Source organism: Eptatretus burgeri, chromosome 8, assembly GCF_056783735.1.
Source record: "Eptatretus burgeri isolate ZD-2024b chromosome 8, Ebu_testis_v1, whole genome shotgun sequence".
Taxonomy (NCBI): Eukaryota; Metazoa; Chordata; class Myxini; order Myxiniformes; family Myxinidae; genus Eptatretus; species Eptatretus burgeri.
Window position 1 is genome coordinate 25,787,450 of NC_140968.1, and position 12,179 is coordinate 25,799,628.

General features: G+C 41.4%; 1 protein-coding gene across 2 annotated transcripts in view; it reads left to right on the plus strand.

Moving 5' to 3' along the window:
- LOC147021360 (uncharacterized) overlaps nt 1-12,179 on the plus strand; it is a 113,115-nt gene that overhangs the window by 67,949 nt on the left and 32,987 nt on the right. The window contains exon 15 of one of the 2 annotated variants that reach the window (XM_085891231.1): nt 3,160-3,429. The exons of the other annotated variant lie outside the window; for it this stretch is intronic. Coding sequence (XP_085747357.1) covers nt 3,160-3,315 — 156 coding nt within the window. The 3' untranslated portion in view covers nt 3,316-3,429. Of the gene's footprint in view, nt 1-3,159; nt 3,430-12,179 lie in introns of those variants that run through there. 2 annotated transcript variants of the gene reach the window in all.

A 12,179-nucleotide genomic window follows, 5' to 3' on the forward strand; every position in this document is an offset into this window, starting at 1 on the left:
TCCCTATGAACAGTCATCGTTGGCTGTTGTGTCAGAAATATGGCCGTCCCATGGAAACTGTCTTTTGATGATCTGTAGCTTGGGTTGTGGTCGATGTTACCCATCGCCCACGTCGTGAAGAGCCCTGCCTTTAGATGTGGAGGACATACCACATTTTGTTTGTGGTAGAAGTTGCTGACCCTATTGCCCAGTTCAGTTGATATAGTTAGGAGTCTGTTGTATCCTATGCACATGCCATGCGAATGCATATCCTCAATTAGTTGCCTACTCTGTGTCTGTGCATTGATCACAAGGCTTAGGTAAATGGGAAATGGTGTGTGTCTGTTTCTCATATGACGAACCACCCGTGATTTCACCCCACCTCTTTGGTGTTTGACACTGTTGAACATTATCAGTTGTGCAATTGTGAGTCCAATAAATTTGTTGTTGTTTTCAGTTTGGTTTTTTTTCTATTTGGCCCTTCTAAAATCACATTGACTAATGCTTTCAATTTTTCGGGCACTGCATCGTCCTGGCATTTCCCTGCAAAAGAGCCACTGAAGCTTGTTTTCATCTCAGACATGTCCATCCTTACGATCATGGCAGCTTTGGCAAGGATTACAGCATCTGACTCAACATTTTGGTTGCACACACTCATTATCTCTTCTCCCATGTCTTTCTCCAACATCAGACCCTCTGAGTGTGCTTTCAGCCCTGGCACCTTTTTATGAGCATTTCCTTCACCCTCATGCTATTCGGTCGAGTGTCCATGAGAACACCTATTTGTGTCGGCCTGATGGGATACATTGTTAACCAATCAGCAATGCGGAATACTGAACACACCTCAGGATATTTAGTCTCTTCTATGTAAGTCACCAACTCAGCTTGGGGAAGCGCTTTCTTTTCTGACTCGTGGTCTGCCTCACTTGTTGAGCTTTTGTGTGTTTTTCTTTGACGGTTGAAGAGAGCAGTCAAACACTTTGTGTGGTACTGAGCATCCTGTGCTACCAAGTTGGTTGTTCCAAATTTGGCCAACAGTGGCCTGTCCTGAAGGGTGGTTGCTGCTTTTCTTTCAAGGTTCTTGTATCAAGGTTTTTCAAGTATCACGGTTCTTTGTAGATGCAACGTGGAGACCTCTTTTACCCATAGTTCTACACAAAAAAACACACATTGATTTGGTGCACATTTGCATTTCCCATGCTGGTTCTCGTCTTAACCAGACTGCACTCATCTGTCTGTTCATTTGATTTCCGTTTTCATGCCCTGGTCAAATGATAGGAATCAAATCTGTTGTAACAGATTTTGGGCCACCGTACCCTGTGGTTCTCTAATGTCGATTGGAATCCTTCACCATCATCAAGACGTTTGGGATCGACATCAAGTGGTATTTCACCAAGTTTTCAAAATTCCAATAAGTTGGAAACAAATTTTTCATAGCTAGAAACTCATGATCTAGTGGACTTTGATGGACATCTGGCAGATTGTACTTCTTTATCCATCTGACAAATAATGCACTTGGTCCAATCAGAGGGATTCATTAAAGTATCCCTTATTGGTGCCTCTGCACTGCCAGTCACTACCACCATCTTTTTAGACATATTGTTAGGTCTGGTGGATTAATTATCATAACACTGCTGGACATCTAGACACTAAAGCTGTGTTCTTCAACTATATTCCACGGTGACAGCTACATTCAACGGTGGCTTGACTTCTCCAGCTGCATAATGCGGTGATTTTCAACACAGCACTTCCCAGTCAGTTGTCTGCAAGGAAAAAAAAAAAAAAACAATGTAAGCAATTAGTATTCTCACGTGACTTGACCATATGCAGTTAACCCATTGCAGACCAACCTCGTCCCCGGGGGTCTTCATCTCCAGCTGCAAGGTTGCACTGTCTGCGCTTTAAACCCTTCGAGCACTTTAAACCACTCAAAAATGTTAATTTGAAGTGGAGATATGCCCAAGGAAATGTATTTTGAAATTTCATGGTGTCCATTTTGAAAATATGAAGCCATGCCCCCTTAAAATACATTTCTTTGGGGTCAACCTTATTTTATTTAGTACCTGTCAGAGCACATGTGTACCAAATGTGATGCTTTTATCCCAATCTGAACAATAGACCTGTTTTGGGGTGCTCAGAAGCTGTACTAATGGAATTTGGACGAAACTTGGTGGATGAATTGGTTAGGCAACAAGAACAAGTTGATTAGACTTTTACATAGCCTTTTATAAAATGTAGGATGGATTTATCCCAGACCCTTTTATAAAATATAGGATGGATTAAACCCTGATCCTTTTCTAAAATGTAGAAAGGATTAATCCAGTCTTTTACAAAATTTAGGATGGATAAATTCCATACCCTATCCAAGGGTGCAATTATCCCATACCCTTTTCTTTTCTAAAGATCAACACTGAAATATTGTAGAACGAATGAATTTTTTTAACTGTATAAAATTGGACAATAAATCTAATGTATCTTTTCACACTAATATTGAGGAATAAGTTGTAAATTTTTGGTTTTAACACTAATATTGTAGATTAAATTATTAAATTTTTATTTCAACAAGTACTGTGTTGTAAAATAAATTATTAATTGTTTATTGTAATACGAATATTGTTGAATAAATCATTAATTTTTTGTTTTAACACTGTGATATTGTAAAACAAAAAATAAACTTTTTTTTCCATTTTAACTGATATTGTAGAATACATTATTCAATCCATTTTAACACTAATATTGCAGAAGAAATAATTAAATTTTTGTTTTAACACGATAATATTGCATAACAAATTATAATTTTTTTAAACTGTGTAATGTAGTAAGTAAAACCTTGCCGTCTGTGTGTTCATGGTCTGCGATTTTGCTTATCTGCGCTTAACTTTTAGGCACCCTTTCTCTCCCTCCACGCCAATATTTCCATGTATCCGTGGAAAAAGTCGACCTCCCCCCTCCCCCCCCCTCCCCTCACCAAAACCAGTTTGGTTTTCAAAGTTTTTAAATGCTTTCAATTTTTAAACACTTGCAATGATTATGCAACAGAAGGAAAGGAAGAGTAGAAAGGAGCAAAATAATCTTTCTGAAGAAAAAGCATGATCGATCGTAGTAAAGAAGAAGAACCCTGTGTTCCTTTTGTTTTGTTGCTTCGTGAATGCCACTGCCGACACCTGCAACCTCTGCCAGGCCACTCCACACACAAGAAAACACATGATGGAAGACTGCGCGGTCCTGGCTCCACTAAAGCTAGAGCACAACATAATAGATATGAGGGATCTGTGGGTCGCTCTGAGGAGATCGATCGGCTATCTCCATGCCACGGGCCTGTTCAAGCAGAACTGACCGGGGCTACCCAATAACAACTTCATCACAACACTGTACTGTACAGGTACTCAAAGCAGAAAAGCTTTCTTATTGATGGTAAGTGTTACTTATTTGAAATTATTTTACTCAGTTCTTATTTTTCCATTAAATATCTTATTTTTTAAAATTTGCTTATTTATTCGTATGCAGCTTGTGGCTGCTTGGCTGCATCAGTTGCTGGGGGTGCCATTGTGTTGCTGAACCAATGCCCCCTGCGACTAGCAAGCTGGTACTCATTTTGCTGACCTCGGAAGGATGATAGGCTGAGTCAACCCACCTGGTGTTAATTCAATTCGACAATGTGCTTGAACTCATTATGTTCTTTTGAACTTGAACTTAAGATCTTAGTGTTATGAAACAACGCTAAGATCTTAAGCCAGCCACCTTAACCATTTAGCCAACATCAGGCTTCAATGTATTAATGATTTTTGGACTTAAATTTATATGTATCTCCTTGATTTAAATGTCATAAACTGTTCGGCGTTGGCGATTTTGCCATCCGCGGACGTTTACAGGAACGTACTCCCCCCCCCCCCTCGGTCTCCAGATGGAAAGGTTTTACTGTATTATATAATAATTTTTTTTGAATTTACACTAATAAATAAATCCTAAAAAATTTGTTTTAACACTAATATTGCAGAACAAAAAATATTTAAAATATTTGATTATAATATTGTAGAATAAATACAATTTTTGTTTTAACACTCATATTGTAAACTAAATGAGTAATGTTATAGTGAAAGTAGTAATAGGCGTCCACGACCATCCTTGACCATGTTGTAGAATGTTGGCTGAAGCCCTCACCTTTTCACATTTATTTGTTTTTAAATTTGTTTTCTCCACAACTACTTGAGCAATTAACATGAAACTTTCAACTTATAGTCCATTTGCCGTTATCATGTGTTCCATTGTCAACCTTGTTGATGTGGAAAGTGTATGGTTTTATGATTGTTTTGGACTAACATGGGTCCATTAATAAAATTCAGGTTGGTTGCCGGGGTGGCTACCTTGGGGAACTCCTGTAATTTGCATAAATTCAAGATGGCCGCTATAGGTCAGACGATGGGGCTAAGTTTTTAATCGGTCAACATATAATCCTGTGTAATACCTCTTTTCCATATGATTTTTACATGAGGAATTCAATTTTGGGGTTATTTTTTTACGTTCAGGAATAAATAAAGGTTCACATGAAAACACCAATGCAAAAGTGAAGTCATGAATGGGTCACAACAGTATGTTGATAATCAGAAAGCATACACATTGTCATGTCATCATATTGGACATCTTAGGAACAGAGGACATAGAGCCGAGTAGACAACTTAAGTATTGTTCATTCCCATTCATTGTACTCATCCCCTTCCGTATCCTCGTCTCTTTCCAGTTCTGCTTCGACACTCCCTTCTTCCACTTCACTTTCACTGTCCTCCACAGTCTTGTGTGGGTTGAAGCACTTGTCACTGCAACCACAAGTGCAGTATAGCGTGTAGGAGATCTTTGCATGGTGACAACTGCAACTTGCAGTACTGCCGGCCTTCCCCTCTGCTTTGCATCCACACCGCCCAACATCCATGAGGTCCAAAGGGGCTGGTGGAGTAGCAGAAGTTGCTGGCACTGGGATTCCATCTATGATGTCCCATCCATATTTTGTAATGTCAAGTTCAGGTGGGGCCTGCTGATCAGCTGATTTTGCAAGTGCTGTCTGTAGATGTGCACGCAAAATATGTAGGAAGAGATTGATCTCAGTTGGAGGTAATGCCATGAGCTTGAGGGGCTTGCCAGACTTCCTTGTGTACATATAGTACCTCATCTCACTCATCGTGGTACCTTCTGGCTGACCATACAGGGCACAGAAGAATGTCCGCCCTGCTTCCATGAGCTGTTCATGGCTTGCGTTCAGCTCGCCAAGTGCGGAGTACAAACCAAGGAAGTTGCCAGCTCTCAGTGTCTTCAGGGCTGACACTTTGCCCTTGCTGTATGGGTATGACGTGGTATCTGAGCCAGTGATGTAGTGCATTCCCAAAAGCTCCAGACACTTGGGGCCAAGCTGGTCACAGGTGGTGTTGATATCCCAAATTGCTCCATCCCACCTTTCCATCTGCACTGTGGCCTGGATGTTGCGCTGGTATACCCAGTAAACCATCAATACAAAAACATCAGTGTCATCAGAGAGGATACGTATCACCCTTGCATTACATTCAGCAGCCATGAGCAGGTGTGAGATCATTGTAATGTCTGCTTCATCATGGTTGAACGCACCATGGCTACGGCTCTCCACAGTAACTCCTTCACCAAAGTTATAGGTACTCAAAACCTTGGACAGCTGCAACTTGTTCTGCTTGTTTTTAAGGATGGCGTCTCGACTCGGCAGGGGTGTGTTTATTGTGACGTCATAGTTGATGGAACCAATGCCAGCACGCCTCACTCGTTCATGGTCCTTTGCAGAAACATCATAATATTTGTCAAAGACCAAGATCTTCTGACCAGCAATGGTAGACAGCCTTGTCTTGATGGACTCAACTAAGACTGACACATCCCCTGTAAGGCCAGACAATATGAGAGAGAAGTTGGCTCACGTCAACAATGGTAACATCTGGTTGCAGAGGCTGTTGCGCCTGAACACAGAGTTTGTGTGCCAGTGGTGCTTTGTTGCCTTTCCTTCAGCACCCATATTCATCAATCAGTGAGGGAGGTACTTGCAGAGCTCAAACTGGAAGATAGGTCCTAGCTCCATTTGTCTTTGCTGTCCAATAGTCAGCAGCCTGAGGAAGATGGTTTCGAGATCTAAGATCGTCTTGTCCCCAATTTTCACTCCTTTCTGTAAGTGCTCCATTGTCTTGATGGGGCACGAGATGGTTGCATGGAATCCACCTGGAAGGGATGCATGGAACTCTGCAACCATTTTCTGACCTATAACCACGGAATCCTCAACATTCACTTCAACTTCTCGGGGAGCAATTCGACCATTGACAATGTTGTACAGATGTGGTGAGTGATTCTCAAGAGGATGAGACACATTCGACAATTCAAGTAAAATCCGGCACCTCTCATCTGCATCAAGTTCTCTTCTCTTCTTCCCCTCCTCCTTGTGACGTGGTCCGATTCTTGTGTCCTTTTCTCTCACTTGGTCCTCAATGTCCTTGTTTGAGGAGTCAGGGTAGATGTGCTCCATTGTATCTGAGATGTAGGCAGTGACAGGAAAGGAATCGATCCACTCTGCTAACATCTCTGGAGAAAGAGTCATACCCTTGAGGCCACCCTTGCCAATTCTAATAGCAGTTTGTTCACCGAACTGATCAGAGCTCACACCATTCCAAATGCTTTCCTGGTGACGACACACAAAAGCACCTGATATGAGCTCTGACTTGGCATGTGGTGGCAGCAGATAGCGCATCTCCAGAAGGTGATGGGTGATATAACGGGCATAGTGATGGTGACCAGCAACAATGAAGTAGGGAAGCATGCGTTCAAGTGTTAGCTGTTGCAGCAGGAAGTCTGCCTCCCTCTCTCTACGCAGAAGTTGATGAACAAGCAGAGTAGGCTTGATGAAGTTATCAACCCAGTGCTTCCCAGTTGGGTGCTGTCTGCATGTCTCAAGGTAGCTACACAACTCCTGGAATGTCTTTGGGCCGGTGGTGAGGAAGGAAATGAGAAGGGCAGTCGAAACCATCCGGAAGGCTCTCATTGATCGAACCCAGGCCGACTTGCCACTCATGATTCCTGCCAGGCCCCCGAATGCTGAACTGATGAGAGTCTCAACACCAGACCCACGCATGAGTTTGCCAATGCAACCACAGAAGGACTGCACAGTGTGCATTATCCCAGGCCTCAGAATCACATTTTTAAAGCGATCAACGTCATGCCACTTGATTTGGCAAGCCACCATGTAGAGCTGGAGATCCACAGAGATGTGGACACAAGTCATTCCCATATCACTCAATGACTTCTGAAGATACTCCAGTGAAGTCACTACAGTGTTTGGACGAGAAGCTTTGGCATCATTAAGGGGTCCGAACATGTAGGTACTTGTTGGCTTTTTTTCTGCATGACTGGTGAATGCTTCTTGGTTGTTGAACCCACCCCATTCCATGGCGTTCACCTGTGTGCTGACTGTGTTTAGCCACTTCATGTCCTTTTCCTGTGCAGCAGCTAAACTAGCTTGCCGGGCACACACTTCTTGGTAGGAGAATCCAGAGGTTGCATCCACAGCCGGGGGGTTCACTTTGGATGGCCCAGTGTAGTGCTGCAGAGGAAGGCTCCCTGATGAGCTGCTGCTTGTCCTAGACTGGGCAGCTTTCTTAGACAGTCGTGGGATAATAAGGTCGCTCTTCCCTGGGTGAGCATGCCCATACTCAAGAATGCCTGCAGGATGGGGTTGCTGAAATTCATGAGAGGACATGAGTAGTGCGCCGACCATTAGGCGTGAACACTTGCAGATCAAGATTATCAAACCAGGCAAAAATCACGCCAACAGTTCTACTCAAACCCATGAATTGGTGGAGAAGCTGAGCATTGTCACCGAGAAAATGAGCAGCGGATTTCCTGAATCTCAGGACCTCATCATATGACGTTGTGAACCCATGTTCATGAAGGAGCTTTAGAAGATCAGAACTGCCATGGCGGTGCAGTAGTTTGACAGCCAGTCCTAATGTTGTCTGATTTCTGGTACCTGTAACATGACTTTGAATTGACTGGCTCAGGCTTAGAGATTTCTTGGTCATTTCACCACCAGACACTAAGTCTGAAATCAACCTCATTAAAGTTGGGCTTGTTGCCTTGATTGTGTTGGCTTGTGTAAATTCTGAGAGGTCATAATTGGCACTGTTGTACTTGACTGAGCGTGCCTCCTTCTTGATCTTCCTTACCACAGAATCAATACTCCTCTCATCTGCATCATCCACTTTAACCATTTTCAGATGGTTAGCAATGGACTCACGGAAACCAACAATGGTAGCACATCCATCTACCCGAACTAACATAACGTCCTTACTCATGCAGTCTGTTAGTTTGCGAAACATATCACGTCGAGTGAGTTTGCCACCAAGATCACAGTACAGGGAATGCAGTTCAACGCTATTCCACATCTTTGACCGGTCACAATTCATGCGCTCTATGATGTTCTTTAGGGCACTTTCTTCTGCAACACCAGTTGGCAAATCAGCATATTTCGGGACTGTCATGAAACTGTTATAACAGCGTACATGGTATTTGCACTCAGCCGCAGGGAGATCAACCAAATATCCAATATGTAACTTGACCGTTCTGGCTACTTCATCATTACGTTGCTCAGCAGCATTAATGATGGCATATTTCATAGCTGGGATGGGATTACCTTCCTTGTCAAAACGTTCTTTAGTCATGCACTGACGAACATGATCCCATCTTTCTGGATGTTTGTCATCAACAGGTAAACATTCTTTGCCACAAAAAATGCAGTCACGTTTGTAAACAAATGCACCACTGCCTGTTGCCTGTGTGCGAGATCTTGTTGTCACTGTAACACAATCATCTTCAGCTTTTCTTTTCTGTGATTTACAAAGTCTCTCAATTTTTTGTTTTGATGTGTTAGTACAGTGGCATCCTTTGTGACATTCTATGCGAACAGCATCACCACCACCATCAACAATGTCCTGTAGTTTTGCATGTAGCTCTTCATCTCCACAGGCTTTGGCACAGGAGATCAATGTCTTGATCCCTTGATCAGCGAATTTCTTCAATTCCCCTCCACCATGACACACGGGAAGAATGCACCTTGAATCAGCCATATCTGTAAAAACAAAACAATGAATTAGTAACTCGCATTAATGTCGTATGTGAGCGTCCAGTTGTCAGAATAGTGACCTTGTTGTCAGTCAAAATGTATCTCACACGGCAAACAATTTCCAGGAACTCGAACATTGACCTCAAATTTACTTCAAATCACAAAAATAAGGTTAAATATCGATTCCTCGTGCCAAATTTATATGGAAAAGATGTCTCATGTGTAATTTAAAGTTCATTACCTAAAAAGTTATATTTTCAGCCCGGTCGATGACGGCCATCTTGTATTTGCGCAATAATAACAGATTTCCCCATGGTTGCCATCCGGGTAACCAAGCTTAATTTTGTCTATGCATGCCTGTGAACAAGAAACCACCATAAAACCATACACTTTTGAGGACAACAAGGTTACTTCTCTGGCAAATAGACTATGAGGAGCACCTACCCATGGAGGATTTTTTTGAAACAAAGTTACATGATGATTGGATGGAACATGTGGCCGGCATTCCAAAAAATCTGATTTCTGCCCGCATGGGTTACAGGGTGTTTCACGTATCGGGAATAAACAATTGTTGAAAAAAAAATTTAACTCTGAAATATTGTAGAACCAACTATTAATTTTTTTTTTAACTGTGTAATGTTGTCAAATAAATACATTTTTGTTTTAACATTAATATTGAGGAGTACATTTAAAAAAAAAAGTTTTAACTAAATATTAGCCTGGTGTTGGCTTCGCAGTTAGGACAGTGGCTTGGGATCCTAGGGTCCTGAGTTTGAGTCCCGTTTTCCACTGAATTAACACCAGGGGGTTGAATCAGCCTGTCATCATTCTGCATTCGGCGAAATGAGTACCACAAAACTAGTAATAGGAGCACTGCATCAGCGGAATAGCCGCACCCCTAACCAATGATGCAACCAGCAGCCAAAAAGGCAGCACACGAAGGGAACTGTAATATTGTAGAATAAACCAGTAATAGGCGGCCACAACTATCTTTGACCATGTTGTGAAACATCGCCCAAGGCCCTCACTTTTTTTCTTTTTTTTTCGCCCTAACTTTTTCACCTTTATTCACTTTTAAATCCCTTTTATCTGCAACCACTTCAGCGACTGACAATCAATTTTTTTTACATGAAGCACATACCCATGGAGATTTTTTTTTTTTTAACAAAGTTACAAGATGATTGGATGGAAAATGTAGCCAGTGTTCCAAGAAGTCTGTTTTCTGTAGGCATGGCAGTTGCAGGATGTTTCACGTATCAGGAATAAACAGCCTCGTCCTCGTTCAGCCTGGAGGAGGTATGCGCTCTACCGAGTGCCATTCTAGTTTATTTTGTCACGTCTCAATTATTCAATTTTATGTTGGACTTGTACTTTTTCACCCCACTGCACATTATATTTGCTTGGTAAAGGTACAGATATGTATATATATATATATATATATATATATATATATATATATATATATATATATATATATATATATATATACATATATATATATATATATATATATATTCATATATACATACATATTATACATACATCCATATGCATGTTTATTTACAATAAGTAAAAGAACCAGCTGAAGCAAAATCAAATTAGTTTTATTTGACTCATAAGAGGAAGAAAATGAATTTGGTGTTGTCGTTGGAAAGCGAAATTCCCAGGAACGTGCATCGCATTGTTTGAGTGTCAGGGGAATGATGTTGATGATGATCAGGGGTGTTGTGATACCGGAGCACCGCTCTGGAACCTCATTGCATCCGATGCGGAGTTTAGCTCCACAACAGTTAAAAGAACAAACAAATCAAAAAACTCTCAGATTGGTTGAGTTGTTGTGCTTTGTGTATTTTCATGGCGAAATAATCGGGTCAAAGTTTGGATATTCTGTTACGTTGGTCACTTTGTCTAGGGAGTGATATTATAACAATGCAGGTTATAGGCAACACAGACCAGTATGAATTGCCAAATACAGCAATGTCTATAAGCAAGACAAACCTTCCAACCATTTTATATCCACATACAGTGAATTATCTTCTGTTTACTGAAAGCATTTACCTCCTGGAAGATGTGACAGCATGGAAAGCTTTGGATGCCAACAACTAGTTTAAGTCTGGGTGGATCAGTGATGTGGCTGTTTTCGTGAAGAATGGCTTTCACATTGTATCATGCATGTATAATACAAAGGTATAATATCACATATATATAATAACATATAATACATGTATAACATCACCTTGTATAATACAATGTAGGCGTACAATACATGAATGACATGGACTCATGCTAAAGCAGATAAGCATGATGTTGTACATGTTAACATCACTAGCATATACCCGTGCTCCGCACGGAGTTGAATGGGTGGCAAAAGGTGGATGAGGCATAATAGTTGATGTTATGGGAAGTTGGAGAGGGTGTCATTAGGGATGTGATGCACTATGGTTACCTTTCCTTAGTTTTCTAAAGGACCTCCCTGTAGATGACATTTGGGGTGAGTGTCTTGTTGCTGAATAGTCCTTGTGAGGAATTATTGTCCACTTTGATAGAGATATAGAAGCAACCTCTTGCACGTGAAAATGCAACATATAGTTGGCCATGGGAGAACACAGGGGCTGGGAGGTATATTCCGAGTTTGTCAAATGTTTGGCGTTGGGATTTGTTTATGGTCATCGAGTATGCGAGTCTGAGTGGAACTTGCATCCTCTGCAGTTGGACTGGAAGGTTGGCGTCTGATGGGGCAAGTTTAACATGATATAGGCCTAGCCCTAGACTGAACAGGAGCAGTGGAGGGTGACCGAGAATCAGAATACAAATTTCAATGAACGGCACTTTTTGGCGCACATCTGACGATCGAACCCCGCTGGACGCTTTAATTTGAAGATCACACACGCAAGACACAACACAGGTAATGATGGCGGTTGAGAAACGTCAAATTACGCGCAGACGTTAACAGAAATAATATTTTTTTTAAATAAATCTTTACTTTAAATACAATGTTTCTTGTTACATTTTTTTTATGTGTCAAATTCACCTTTTGAGGTAGTCAGCATGTGCAGAAGAGGGTTTTACATTGCAGACGCTGTTT